Raw genomic sequence first — 14,043 nt, forward strand, 5'->3', positions numbered from 1 at the left:
TGATTGTTCGAAGGAGAGGAGTTGGAAAGTGTCAAGCGTCAAGGTTGGGGAGAATCATGTCGTATTAGAGCTGTCGGAAAGAGGTCTATATACGCAGTGGGAAGAGGGAGTGAAGGAGCTAGGCTGTAAAGGTACTAGCGGGTAAATGGGTGGCTGCCTGGTTGCCTAAGGAGGAGCCAAGGTATAAGCCCTATGGCCGACAGAAAGGTCAGGACCGTCGCCTGTGTTGCTATCGTAGGGAGCTGAGAAGACGCGAATGCGTAGAAAAAAATGGTGGTAGATTGCATTGTTACAGTGTCTCTAATCGAAGCGAGATTAGAGAAGTTGAGGTGACGAGGAATAATCAGACTGCTCGATGTTTATGTACCTTTCTCGTCAACTTCGCTTCTCATGGTCAGGATCTGTCGATCTGCCTAGCATATCTGCCTTACGCCCCATTGGTCCTTGCTCAGTGTAAGTCTGATGGTTGCTCTGTGACGATTCCCAAATATCCTGACATGTGGGAACGCCTCAGGGTTCACCATAGGGCGCCTGAAAGAAAAGAGCATACCGACCATGCAGCCTGGATTTCATCCCCACACAACTCTACCAATATGAATCCTACTGAAGCTGCGTACATGGCAATAGAATCACCGAGACGTGGAAAATGATTTCCATACTTGGCAACAGCAAGAAGGTGTAGCGGATCGGCGTTGTCGCCAAGGCACCGAGCGGATACACCCGAGAGACTCAGCCAGTGAGAACAAAGTTGTTCTAACGCTCTGTGAGCTGAAGATGTTACGGTCTAGATCGCCCATCTTACAATGACTCCGTTATTACACGAATCTGCTTACCTCCAATTAGAAAATATGCCGATTTTGCTTGAATATGCTTGAATACAGTGACGCAGGTGAGATATAGGCAGCCTTCCGGGTACCTGTGGGTTGTCCCCGGTGTCATCATAGGACCACAAGTGAGCCGCGCAATGAAACGCCGCAACCTCGCGCTCGCCCAGCCTAACAAGCGCAGTGACAACAGATCGTCGCGCAAACATGACGCTTTTCGGTGTGCTAATGTATGTGGCCACTGAGTTATGCATCTTTGCCCAGGCTACACCTCATCCACCTTCTATCGGGTATGGTCTCAATCACCTCTGGTTGCTCGTACACATTGAATCTTCGACTCGACGTGCCATCACGACGCGAATTTCATCACGACCCACGAAGACAAAACGATATAGGATCAAAATATCAATTAACCAAACTAGTAAAATGACAGCATGGGGTGCTCGTATACGTGAAGCACCCTTCTCGCTCAGCTCATGAGAAAAACTTTCACAAAGACAGGAATCCGGCAGTGGCTGAGCTGACTGCAGCAGAAGGACCGATAGCCTCACCTACTTGTTCCGGCTACCCCTACCCTGGCCATCTGTACCCTGACCACCTGTACGGTGGTCACCTTGTCCGGAAATGGCGCCGCGGCGACCACCGTACTGGTTGTACTCTCCATAAGACTCAGGCATCTTGATAAGCGCCTTGTCTGAGCTGTAAAGTATGGGAGGTGTGTGAAAATGACAAAGAAGGGGAAGAGGCAGTTGATAAATGAAGTGGGTACCAGTTTGTGAGGGCATATTGTTTTATGATTGGGAGAGGTGAAAAAATGGGATTAAAATATGAATAAGTGACTATATAGACGAAGAATCTGACTGTTTCAACGTGGATTGGAGTGCGTGAAGACTGTCTCATATCCCGCGATGAAGAATATGAGGTTGCGCCGAAATGAGACAAATACTAGACAGCTCCGTCATGTTCTGAACCCAGATGTCGAAATTAGAGTGAATCTAGTCGGTCTCATAGTGCAGACGGTCTTCATCGTATTCCGAGTCGATCGCAATAAACTTCTGCTTGCGGACCATTCCAAAAGTTTTCTCCCTGCTAAGCTTCTGCTTGCAACCATGGTAATCGGAATAGATGGTTGCGTTGAAGAAGTTGCATATGTCTTGAACTATTGGACGTGCCACACGGAGATCAGCCATCTTGCAGGTGCCTTTTCCACCCATGGCAGCGGGAAATGCACAGGGCTCGATGAGCTGGGAATTGTTAGATGATGTTTTCAACCTGAGCAGAAAACACAGTTTGATGTATGATTATAGTCATCACTTACCTTGGAGTACACGGAGTTGTTGATGCAATGGCAAGCGTAGTCGTTGAATGCGCATCCATCAGCCCTGTTGGCTTTGTCCTGGCACTCATGCAAGCACTTTGGGATCCATGTCTTAACCTTGACGGCGTCCCTTTTTGTGCTCTATTAGCCAAATGTTCCAAGTTGCGATATCGGGGCACTGGTATAGCATCGCCGGGTGAAGTGGGATGTACGTACAAGCAATGGTACTTGTCCCAGTTACCTTTCTTGTAGGCCTTGGTAAGGTTGAACGTGACCTGTGCGCTGGCAACAGCAGTGATGGAAAGAATGGCGGTGATCTGAGAGAAACGCATCTTTGCTGTGGAAGTGTTGGTAAGGAATGTGGGTAAGTTGGTCAAGAAAGAGTGAATTGATGATGGAGTGGTGATTTGAGTGTTGAGTGGTAATCGGCTATACTCTATATATCGGACATCTCGATAGGACCCCTTGGGACCTCCTTTTACTCGATTTCAGACTTGCCCTTCTCCATCTCAACATTGTATGTGCAGTATTGATGAATGCACGAACGGACTCCCGCAGCAGAACGAGAGACCGGAGAAGAAATGCACGGTTAAAACGCTGTATTCTGATTCGCCGAGAAGATCCTGTGCTTTGACTCGGACTTTTATCCACGTTCAACGGTGTTGGCCAAGAAGAGGGGGGTATTCTTTCTCCCTACAGTACCACTGTACCTTCCATTGGCGTACCAGCCAACTGAAGAACCATTGCTCACTTATATGGCGAAAGCACTGTCTAGATTGCTCGCCATCTCTTTCTCTAACTAAAAGAAAACAAAATAAGATACTTTTTCTGATGTGGGGCCGTGATCTTCCGAGCATTACCGGCATTACGACCGTAGAGGGGGATGAGCCTTCGGTATACGTGATATTGACGGGGAGTCAATGACTAGTTTGATTGCTACATAATGGAATAGAAATCGGCCATTACTGCCCACCGTAGGGTGGTATGCACGAACAGACTAAAGGGGCATACCTCCGCAGGGGTGGGGGAAGAAAAGCAAGTTTCTAAGCAATGCATTGTCAATGCGGGACAGAAAGGCTATTCAGGCGATAAGATGAATCATATGTGAAGCTTTAGTCGGTATTCCGGCGCTTTCAAGGTTGCTTTGGCATGGGCTAGTAGATCGGCATAGCTCAACTGTTGCAGTAATCAGAGTATATTGTGTGTTTTCTTGTAGTGTTGTGTCTGCTCGCCTTTTTACGAAAGCAGCAGCAGGGTCTGTTTACATGACGTATCTATGATACAGCTGAGGTAAGAGGTGCTCAATAAAGAGAGGAAGCAGCACTAGACGACCAACACGTGATCTGCTTCTCCTCATAACCGTCACATCAACTCTCCCGAAGTTGTTGTCGAAGGAGTGTTTTGCTTTTTGTACAGTATTGCATTATATATATCTATTCAAAGCTTGGGTGGGGCTTGGTATCACCAAGATCCAAGGATATGCGATGGCGGAAATGAGCAGATGTCAGAACCGACACTCTCGAGCCTTCACTGTGGTCATTCAATTTGGCTTCTGTCTGCAGACTCTAATATAGAGAAGATGATAAATGCAAGGTATGGCATTGTGTGTAAGGCAATATAAACAACAGATGCCTATACACGCTTGCGTCTTACGAAACTCTTGCTCAAGGATAAGCGTTATGTTCTAATATTGATATCGGTATCTTAGCCTTTCCCATCACATGAATAGCAGATTTTCCGTTAGCAGCTTTCTAGATGATGATGTGGATGAAGATTGAGACATCCGTGACTTCTTCCAGTACACTGCAGTGATACGGCGCATCCTACCTTGATCATTTAGAGAACTATATGGCAGAGGATGAAAAATAGTTGGAAATCCCTGACGAAGACCCATAGCTGGACAGTTTCTTGGATCCTCCGCGAATAGCCGGAGGCCAGTCATACTTTAGCGCGTAGTGAATATCTCGAGGATAGTGGGTGCTACAAGAATTGAAGGATTGAACTGAGGTGGTATTGTGTATGTATGTATGTATGTATGTATGTATGTATTGTTTAACGTCCTATGAAAGCCTCCCAGGGGGCATGAAAGACGGGTAGCGCCCTGTATGGTACTCAGGTGCTCCTATTCTTTGGGTGTTGGCAGTGTGTGCAGTCTGGTAGGGTAATTTCCGCCAGTTGAAAAGACTCTATCTAGGTTCTGGGCCGTGGGGCCAGGGATGTGTTGAGCAATGAAGCAGAGCTCTTGTTCTGGGGCCAGTAGGCATTAGGGTGGATCCCTTGTGTTCTGAGGCAGCTAAGTGCCGTAAGAGAGAGTAAGAAAAAGGTACGTGGGTGTGGAGAGCCGGTGCTCTGTCGAATCGGAGCCGTGGCTCTGCGCGAGGAAAGCCTTTGTACTAGGCTTGGCGATGCCCGTGTCGAAGGAGATAGGTGTAGTAGGAAGGCAGAGCCAGGCCTGTCCTTCTTCTTTATCTCTTAAAGTTGCGAATCTGTAAGGCCATGCTGGCTGCCTTATTTGCGTGTTGTGTCAGATCGGGGACTCTGACCGTTGGTCTTTAGAGAGCTGCGGGCAGCTCTCGTCGTTGTAGGTGTGGAGAGCCGGTGCTCTGTCGGGTCGTGCCGTAGCTCTGCGCATGGAGAGCCTTTGTATTTAGGCCTGGCAGATGCCTGTATCTTGCAAGAACAAGGAGTGTCAAGGCTGTCTCCTTGTCTTAGCGGTGGTTGTGGCCTTCGACCGAACGTGAAAATCTGAGTAGCGCACGGGCCATTTTGAAGACATCTCAGCTCACCAGGGAGATGAAAGACAAAAGAGGCCAGCGCGCCTGCCACAGCGCCTGCAGCCGGAAGAGGACGCTGGAAAACAGATTTAAGAAGGCATTTGAGTCTTGTTTTGATGAAAAATCGATGGATATCGACCTTTCGTTGACCTGGAAAAGTTGATGTTCGGTGAGGTTGTATTGTGTGAGGCTACGAACTGTATATGTAGGTGGGTGACCGTAAACAGCGCTAGTCCCAGATAGGCATCGGTCCATTACAAAGGTAAGTTGCTACTACAGGAGCAGAGCAGGAGAGACCCCAAACCGTGACAGAATATGATCAAGAGAAGAGTAGTGATAGTTGAAAAAGCCGTATTCATACGACATCGAAGCAACATTGAAATACTTTTAACGGAATTTGGCGATCACTTAGACACCTTGTCTTCCTCATGTATAATAGCCGTATTTAAGGAGGATGTGTACTATTTTATCTAAAACACCACTATGGAACGCAACATTGTGATCTAATGGAGACTATCGGAAATTTGGAATATCAGTGTAATTGAAATGAGTACTTTGAGAGTCTCGGAGTCATCTTTATGTGGCATACGATGATCCAACGCGATCATGCGGTGTTCTGTTCCTGGTTACATCTACAATTCGGTGTTGCTTCACTGTGTAGAAACATAAGAATACGTTTATTATGGTGTATCAGACCAATCGCAGCATAAAACCAGTCTCTCAAGTTTTGAATTGTGGCTACCCCAGAGTTCCAATGACGAATGTTTGGCGATTGGACACCACTAAGTAGAGAAGCGCATGACGCTTCTAATCATAACCTTTTGAGTAGGTAGCTGATTCAGTTTACTTGAATGTCACGACGATATCATGTTGGATAGACCAATAACAATGAACGTGTCTCCGACTTTGATGGCTCACTCACCAATGACGTAACAATAGACTCACAGCTTCACTTTTTGTCGTGACGCAGAGTACAATGCCCCATGTGCATTTAAAACTACAAAGGTGACTGTGAGTGTCAAACAAAGCTAGGCGCATTGGCTAGCGCGAACAATGGACCCACACAGGGTCTTTGTCTTACAAAGTGACCCTCCATCTGTACACCACATCTGCACCTAACCACATTACCCGTACTTCAGCCCTAATATCAACTGCAAGCATGGGAAAACAGTGGTACAATCACAGGTCGCGCAGCCAGCAACAGCGCGCCGGCGCAACCAACTTTGTCAACTCCACCAAGACCCAAGCGCAAGTCCGAGACCGCGAGGGACCTTTGGAGGGCATCAATGTCTGGGGTCAGGCCCAGAACGCCAATCGAGGTCGACTGGATTACCGCAACCGTGAAAACGTGCGCGATGAGCGGAGCAGGTCACCAGAGCGAAGCAACTCCCAGGACGAATCACGTGGCCATTATCGCAACAATAGCCGACCGCATACACCGTTACCTTCCACGAAGTTGGGTACCGACAGCAAAGCTAATCACCAACAAGTCCGTGAAGTCGAAGCCTCAGCGCCAGCCAGTCAGTCCGTCAAACGCAAACGCGACAACGATGACGCCAACGAGGAGCCGCCAAGGTCTCACAAGAAGCCCAACACTGGTTCAGGAGAGATGACTCCTACCGCCTGCGTGAGTAACTACGACTTGTCTTCAACTTATTTGTGACACGACTAACAATATGCAGCAAAAGGTCGTCACCGGATTGGCGGCGCTTAAGAAGCTGAGCGATGAAGAGAGGAAGAAGCTTCGCGCGGCCAAGTTTGCTCCAAAGCCAACTGTACCGACCAAAGCCCCAGTTGAACCCAAGGAGATCCCTCAAAACACCAACCGTCGCGTGGCGAATGTAGTCACCCAAGACGAACGCAAGGCTAGCCCGATTTCCGCCATTAATGCTGCTGTCACAAACAGCCCAACTCAACACAATCATGTCACTACTGCGTCACAGAATGAGCATACGAAAACACCAGACACCAAAACACATAACCATCCTCCTACTAGTACCAAAATCGATTCTCCAAAGCAAGACACGATAAAGTCCACGTCCGTGACCCCAGAGAACAAGACGTCAGTGCCAAAGATTTCCACGCCACCAACATCGCTGCATGTTTCCCCAAACACAACAAATCCACCATCAAAGAAACGCAAGCGCGATGACGTTGAAGAGACTGAGAGCAGCGCATCCGAGGCGAAGCCTAAATCCCAGTCGAGCTCCACCGCAGCACATCCAAGTGTCATCCAGGCCAACATCGAAAAGCGAAATGCTAAACTCAAGGAGCTCATGGGCAGTGCTCAGGCCGAAGAGAAAGAATACCCACATAAAGCTATAGAGTACGTCGAGTACAGCATCTACAGCATCCCCATCTCTTATTCTACTCTCATCGAGCATGAGTACGAGTTTGAGCCCATCGATACGCCGCCGAAAGAACTCAAATGGAAAATGACTGCTAGTGAATATGAGCTTTTTGGTCGTAAGATGCTCCTCATACGCCAAGCAGCGCTCCGCGTTGTAAGCAGCAAGAAAGGTAAACGAGGCGAAATGTTGGGCCGCAAAAAAGTCCCTATGAGTGGTCCCATCAAGATCATTGAGGATTGCGATCTTTACTGGCATGACGACAAGATCCACGTCGCCACTGAGAAAGGACTCTTAACAGTACCAAACTACCTTGAGCTTCTCGACGTTCCAGAAACACAGCCGGTGCGCTTTGAAGGACGCAAACCCTCGTGGATGAAGCAGGTCATCGAGAGGAGGGTTCGTCGCCGAGCAATGATGCGTTTCGACCCCAGCGAAATACTGCTACGTGAGGGGTGCATGCAGCTCGGGAGTGAGGATCCCCTCATAGTCTTGGATCGAGGAATCTTTGATATCAACATTGCCACCGGCCAAGAGTCGTTTATGGCATATGGCTTCTGTACTCTTGACGGAGTCAAAGGTTGGTTCCCATACGAATCTACGTGCCCTATGGACTGGAGTCAGGAGCCAGGTGAGGAGACAAAGCCCGATCCTAACATCATCGACTGGAGCACTTTCGACTACGGTCCTGTTGCTCGAGCCTACACTCTACGGCAGCAAGGGAAGACCGTCGAAGAGATAGAGGCTGCAGAGGCTGCCTTTGTCACAAGTAATAATCCTGCACAAGACGTAACAATTGCGTCCGTTACGCCAAGAGTCAGATATCCCGCTCCATCTGCTGCGCAAGTAGAAAAGCCTGCTCATCAGGTCGAGGAGGCACCGTCTCTAACGACTGGTTCTGATGGTTCTACATCGGGTCCGGTGTCACCGCAATCACAGGCTGAGACCAATCCGCTGATTAGCGTGGCACCCGAACCTCTTACTCGACAGTATAGTCCTCAGGCTGTATTGCGTCAAACTCTCTCTGGGGAGTCCGATGATGATGTTGACCTCGATGTTCTCAACGGCGCAACCACCGCGCATGATGAAGTTGATAAAGCAGACGTCCCAGGTGCACTTCCTGAGACACCAGTGAACGCCTTCACCAAGTCCCGTACATTACTTCCAGGATTTCCAGGATTCACAAAGCCGACGTGGAAGGAGGAAGACGATATCGACTACGATGACGACGAGCTCTGATGATCCATTGCGTGTAGAAACATCATCAGACAACGCTGCATATCATAGCAAGACGTCAAATCGAGTCGAGCTGAACTACCGAACTACCTACATCCTCTTGAGGATACTTTACAGTCGAAATTGTCTCAGTAGACATTGACGAGTCAACACCAACGCACGGCTGACCCTACCACTCAGACACCACACATCGGTGATCTGTGCGTACCTTGCAAGTGGAGTGGCTACTTGGTGGCGAACTATAAGTACACAAAAAAACGGAAAAATCTTAAACTGCAAAAACATATGCCGATACAGGGATCCGTCACATCGTAGCAAGGCAGCGATGATGCAATACATAAGTTTTTTTTTCACAGCTTACCGAGCATAGCATTAACGCTTTGAATGCTGGTCGTTCCTTCATTTGTCACAGCTTGAAACAGAACAGCCCTGCACCTTTTTGATTCCAGCGTCGATAGAAGCATTCATGATTATATCATTGCGATGCTTGTTTCGAGCGTTTGACGAGTAAATACAATATGTCTGCGTAATACATATATGCACGGAGGGAAAGCGTGATTAAGAGAATTATGGGAAAGAGTATTACAAGGTGCGGCTCTTGACGATAGTTTTCATTAAAAACGTTTAGGGATCTATGATCCATAAAAAAAATGTAAAGATGATAAATCATCAACGTGTGAGAGATACGAGGTGAGAAATACGTGAAGCTTCGTGAGACTGAGCATCAATGGTGACCATGGTATGAATGTGAAAGAATAAATGTGTAAGAAATTGGCAAGATGTCGAGTAGTAAAGAGAATGACATTCTGACGACTGTCTTGTTGAGCGATTATCTCCAATCTTCTACCGAGCTAGACATCGCATAAATTGCGACTAGGAAGATGGATCTGAAGCGATATTTTCATTGCCGGTTGAAGCGTAGTTTTCATTGCCTGTTGAAGCATCGTTTCCATCGACGGTTGAAGCATCGTTTCCATCGACAGTTAAAGCATCGTTTCCATTGCCGGTTGAAGCAGACGGCTGACCTGGATTGTCCCTCCAATATGCCTCTTGGTGTATCAAATGATGGGTCATCATCTCTTCCTCGGTCCTGGTTGCAGTCGCTGTGCGAACAAATCTCTTCCCTTTTCCGATATTCAGAGGAAAGCCAGTAAACGCTGCAGCCGTACTTCTGTTCTTGCGTACGCCAGACCAGTGTCGTGCGGTATGGCCCAATACAGGGAGTACCGGTGGAAGTTCATGTGTCATTCGCGTTTAGGCGAGTTACGGGTTGCTTTGCGTAATTAAGGTACTTTCGGTGCGATATTCTGAAGTCGACTTCGACAATAGCACTCGGCGTTGATCCGTCTGCTCGATCTGCTTGCGTAAAGCCTCTTTCGGCTTTGGTTGGACGCGGCCCCTGTCCGTTATGGTTTTTCAAAGACGTAGAACCTGGATTTCAGCGATCTTCCGGTGGTCTGAAAGCATATGTACCAGCGAAATGGTTTAGGACTGTGTCTAGGACAGGCAGGCTTCGCGCGTGGAAGCGACCGACGGTTATCTCCAAAACATCGAGGTGACAGGCATTTAGAGTTGTCTGATACATCTGAAGGACGAGCGCGTCGATGAGCGGCTTCTGTATAGACTTTGGTAGACCCAACTGTAACATTGCATTGTAAAGATGGATTTTACCCACAAAATCATCCGGCATTTGCATTGAGGGAAGCGTGATTGGGGCTGGTGGAGTTGGGTTTTGCTGATTTGGGACTTTTTCGGGATTGACAATCTCTTTCACCTCAAGAAGCCAAGGGAAGATGAATTGTGTAATCTCTTCTGAGCGTATGTATGCCATGTGGCTATCTTCTGAGTAAGACAGCCTCAGCCCCGTACGGACGACTTGGGGAAAAATAGTCTGCAAATCTCTCATCTGTGTATCCTGAAGTCTGGCCCATATGTGCCCGAGGGTACCGAACGGGTAGACATAGCCTATTGTTGTCCGGGTTATATCGGAAATGATCATCGGCGAGATTGGAGACAAATCTCAGGGTAGCCCGATCGACACGTCCTATAGTGACTGCTGCGTTGTCAAATGCATCCAGATGTTCCCAGTCGCTTCCACTTCTGTACCCGCCGACCGTTTTAAATATCTGCTCCTCGATGTGGATCTCGACTTGGTTGTCGGCGTGCACAGGGCGATTCCTCTTATTGTACTCGTGGACCTGATCAACGTATTTGTATGAATTCGCCACTTGCTGAGCAAGGTTTTCCAGATAGGTCTCGTGCGCGATTACGACTCTTCCGTTCGCGTGATATAGCACCATGACGAAGTCGGGGTAGTGTGTAGTTTGTAATTGTAGTATTAAATGCGGTGTCGCAACGTAAGGCAGAATTGGAGTCGATCTCTCTAAAGATATCATATCGACGGTTCATTTTCCTTGTTCAAACATCGTTCGTTACAGAGGTCGACGCTATCCCAAGTCGTCGATGTATCTTGGGATGGTCACGTCTAGAACAAAGCAAAGTTGAGCAAGGGCTAGCCTCCACAACGGTAATGCTCGTACTTTGACAATTTTGACTTAACCCAATGCATGCTATTCCGATGCTGAGATGTGGTCGGATTCGGAAACAATGTGAAAAGATGAGATTGAGGTAACACAATGACACCGCCTCGCTAACACCGGATGTGGTTAGCACGAACGAACGCAAGATTTAATACTAGAGGTACAAACAACACGCAATGGATATGCGGGCACTAGTGTCTTTAGCACAAACCGTACTTTTACTCCCAATTGTACTAGGCCAACAGTCCGTATCACATCACGATCACTTCTTCCCTCCTGCACCGCAAGCCCTCTCCAGAGTCAAAAAGGCAAAGTGTCCTCCAACAACAGGTCTAGCAAAGAACCATGGGCCAGGGAATCCACCATCTCCCTCTGTGACGTATAGATCCGTAAACGGTCTATCAGTGGCAGTCTCGTTCAACCAAAGGGCTACACGGTCGAGAATCTCGGAGCGCACCTTTTTGTTAGCGACGGCTGCAGCTTCAAACTCCCAGTCGGATTTGGTGTACAAATGTCGGCTGTCGAGTGGTAAACCGTACTTTTGCATAACGTTCGAATACCAGTCGCTCTGAAGATTGTAGACAGAGTCTGGGATGAAGTCCGAGGTGATTGGTGTGCGGCCCGATGAATCCTTTGATGGTGTCAAAGGTCTCTGTGTGTGATCATTGCCGGATGCGTAGCCTCCCATTTCAGATATAGAGGATGAGTTTGTAATGGTAGGGTGGAAGCAAAGAACGGCATCCGCGTAAAGCGAGTACAGTGTCGTCCAGCTACCGTACCAGTCATAGGCAAGTTTGGCGTGGGTTTTATCGCGCGACATGGCGAACTCTTCCCACTTCTTGACGTATGTCTCGGAGATGTTGCGGTAGTGCTGAGCGTCGCCTGGACGGTCCATGAGATCTGCAATCTCGCTGAAAGCCTTGATGCCGACGATGCCCTTCAATGCGAGATTAGTCTGAAGTGGCAGCCATCCAGCAAAATCGTCGGTACACACTGGTCAGGTTAGCATGCTTCACGAGTCTCTTCGTCAAACTTACGTTGGTTGTGGGGCTCCAGAGCGTCCTCGACGAGATATCCTGTCCATTGCTTCCACAAATCGTAGCTTCCTTCGAGCCATTTCTTTGCTGCGTCGACCCCTTTAGTGCTTCCGCCCCAGGTCTCGTCAATATAGCTAACTCCATTGTGCGAACCGATGCTCGTCAACGCGAATGGCTTGTCGGACTTGGTACTATCGCCGTCACTGCCAACGGTAGACCAGATCGATTGAGCTTCTGCGTCAGAACCGTAGCTGAGTGAATTGACCAACGCGAGGCCCATGATGAGCATATCGCCACACTCCTCCACTGGCATGTATTCATCCCGTCCATCAGCGTGTCCTGTCAAGTTCGGGAAGTGGGCGCCCAGGTCGTGCATAGAGTACTTGTTGGGATACTGGCCGCTCAGCTGATGCTCGAGAAGCGGCTCAAGGAGGTAGGCCAGCCACTTGGGCTGTGTGTAAAGGAAAAATGGGAAAGCCGGGAAGATGACATCGACAGTCTGGCAGTTGCCATTCGAGGAGATCTCTTTCAAGAAGAGCAAAGGGTTTTCCCGGGTCCCGGAAAAGCTAGTCGCGCCCATGACCTGTCGTGCAGACAAGGCAACAATGTCGACGTAGTTGGTCGAGCCAGATGCATAAGCATCGATACGCAGTTGTTCGGAGTAGTTGCTGGCTAGACTGTTGGCTACAGCAAAGTCACTGTAGTGAAACTGAATGAGCTTATCATCTTGAGGGAACCATGACTTCCACAGCGGTCGCATAAAGGTGAGGCCACGGGCGGATGCATACTGCGTGATAGGGTCTTGGATGTGTGTGATTGTAAATAGCACGCTGCTGCTTGTCGAACCAGTCGCTGACGACTTGGCCAACTTGAAGGACTTTGAAAAGGCAAATACCGGTTCCTCGTCCATGACAGCGCGGAACTTGCCATCGACTTGGTTTTGCAAGGTGCCGGTTCGAGCAAAGCGCTGGCGGAGTAGCGAAGAAGTACCAGACTCATGGCGAACATCGACTGGTCCGGTAAAGTGCAGCTGACCCCACTCGGGCTGGTCGTTTGTCTCGGTGAACAGTTGCTGGACCTGTCGCTTCACTTGCCAAGTCTTCAGCCTCTCATCCACTCCAGGCGCGACGTGTTGGAACAAGCCCCATTCTATGAGACTCTCCCTCTTGCTGCTAACCCATTGTCCGTTTACATCGACATAGATGTCGACATCAAATGTGCCTTCTACGTGTATCGACAAATACGCTGCAGGTATCGTCTGTCGCAAAGTCGAGGTGGGTGTTATGGGCGACAGGAAAGAGAGGGTAATCTCGAGGTCCTTTGCACTACGAAGACTGCTGGGCGCTGGTATCGAGTATGTGAGATTGGTGGTTGACGCGTCATACTTTGCGCCTTTGTAGATGGGGTAAGATATCGTGTAGCTTGAATCAACAAGTCAGCATGGATTGTCTCCGACAGACGGCACATACTCTTTATCATTGTCATCCAAAGAATCATGTGGTCTTCCTAGCAGCGGAAACACTTGGTTTGAGTCCGGGAGAGATGCAAGAACACCAAAGCCGATCTGTGTGAGGCCGTCAGCTTGCAGGTGAAGCTAATTGACTGATGGTACTGTAGAGCATACCTCAGAACCTGTCCAGAACATGGGCCATTTTGTCCATGGCTCCTCTCTCGCGTTTTGCAACCATGTACTCAGATACGGGTTTCTCACAATCAACGGAAGTACAGGAGGTCGGAGAGTTGAAGCTTCGACAACGCTTGCAATGAGCGCTGTCGCAGCGAAAGTAAAAGGTCTCATGACGACCAACCAAGCACAAATCGCGAAATCAACAAGGATGAGGTCAAAAACGAGATGAAACTACGATGACGAATTCATGAATGTGTTGTATATACAAGAGTAGGTGAACACCGGGTTGGAGCTGTCAGGTGAGTGATGGGACTTGGGAGCTTGGGGTAGCAGTCTGCG

At 48.6% G+C, this 14,043-nt stretch overlaps 6 protein-coding genes across 6 annotated transcripts; 1 reads left to right on the plus strand and 5 right to left on the minus strand.

The window, feature by feature from the left end:
* Positions 1-1,375: 1,375 nt before the first annotated feature.
* On the minus strand, positions 1,376-1,501 carry PtrM4_003980 (uncharacterized protein; the record flags this gene model as incomplete). The annotated part of the gene is made up of 1 exon (XM_066102701.1): positions 1,376-1,501. One exon carries the CDS (start codon positions 1,499-1,501, stop codon positions 1,376-1,378), a length of 126 nt encoding a protein of 41 aa, XP_065964903.1.
* Positions 1,502-1,819: 318 nt separating this feature from the next.
* On the minus strand, positions 1,820-2,474 carry PtrM4_003990 (CFEM domain containing protein; the record flags this gene model as incomplete). Its single annotated transcript, XM_001930421.1, has 3 exons — positions 1,820-2,068; positions 2,143-2,272; positions 2,359-2,474. 3 exons carry the CDS (start codon positions 2,472-2,474, stop codon positions 1,820-1,822), a joined length of 495 nt encoding a protein of 164 aa, XP_001930456.1.
* Positions 2,475-6,075: 3,601 nt separating this feature from the next.
* PtrM4_004000 (AF-4 domain containing protein) lies at positions 6,076-8,503 on the plus strand (the record flags this gene model as incomplete). Its single annotated transcript, XM_066102702.1, has 2 exons — positions 6,076-6,543; positions 6,599-8,503. 2 exons carry the CDS (start codon positions 6,076-6,078, stop codon positions 8,501-8,503), a joined length of 2,373 nt encoding a protein of 790 aa, XP_065964904.1.
* An 870-nt stretch (positions 8,504-9,373) lies between these two features.
* Positions 9,374-9,748, minus strand: PtrM4_004010 (uncharacterized protein; the record flags this gene model as incomplete). The annotated part of the gene is made up of 1 exon (XM_066102703.1): positions 9,374-9,748. One exon carries the CDS (start codon positions 9,746-9,748, stop codon positions 9,374-9,376), a length of 375 nt encoding a protein of 124 aa, XP_065964905.1.
* Positions 9,749-9,938: 190 nt separating this feature from the next.
* Positions 9,939-10,800, minus strand: PtrM4_004020 (uncharacterized protein; the record flags this gene model as incomplete). Its single annotated transcript, XM_066102704.1, has 2 exons — positions 9,939-10,335; positions 10,370-10,800. The coding sequence occupies 2 exons, from the start codon at positions 10,798-10,800 to the stop codon at positions 9,939-9,941; spliced, it is 828 nt and encodes a 275-aa protein (XP_065964906.1).
* A 502-nt stretch (positions 10,801-11,302) lies between these two features.
* PtrM4_004030 (DUF1793 domain containing protein) lies at positions 11,303-13,875 on the minus strand (the record flags this gene model as incomplete). The annotated part of the gene is made up of 4 exons (XM_001930424.2): positions 11,303-12,033; positions 12,078-13,498; positions 13,547-13,641; positions 13,702-13,875. 4 exons carry the CDS (start codon positions 13,873-13,875, stop codon positions 11,303-11,305), a joined length of 2,421 nt encoding a protein of 806 aa, XP_001930459.2.
* Positions 13,876-14,043: the final 168 nt, after the last annotated feature.

This window comes from Pyrenophora tritici-repentis, chromosome 1, assembly GCF_003171515.1.
Source record: "Pyrenophora tritici-repentis strain M4 chromosome 1, whole genome shotgun sequence".
In the NCBI taxonomy this organism is placed as follows: domain Eukaryota; kingdom Fungi; phylum Ascomycota; class Dothideomycetes; order Pleosporales; family Pleosporaceae; genus Pyrenophora; species Pyrenophora tritici-repentis.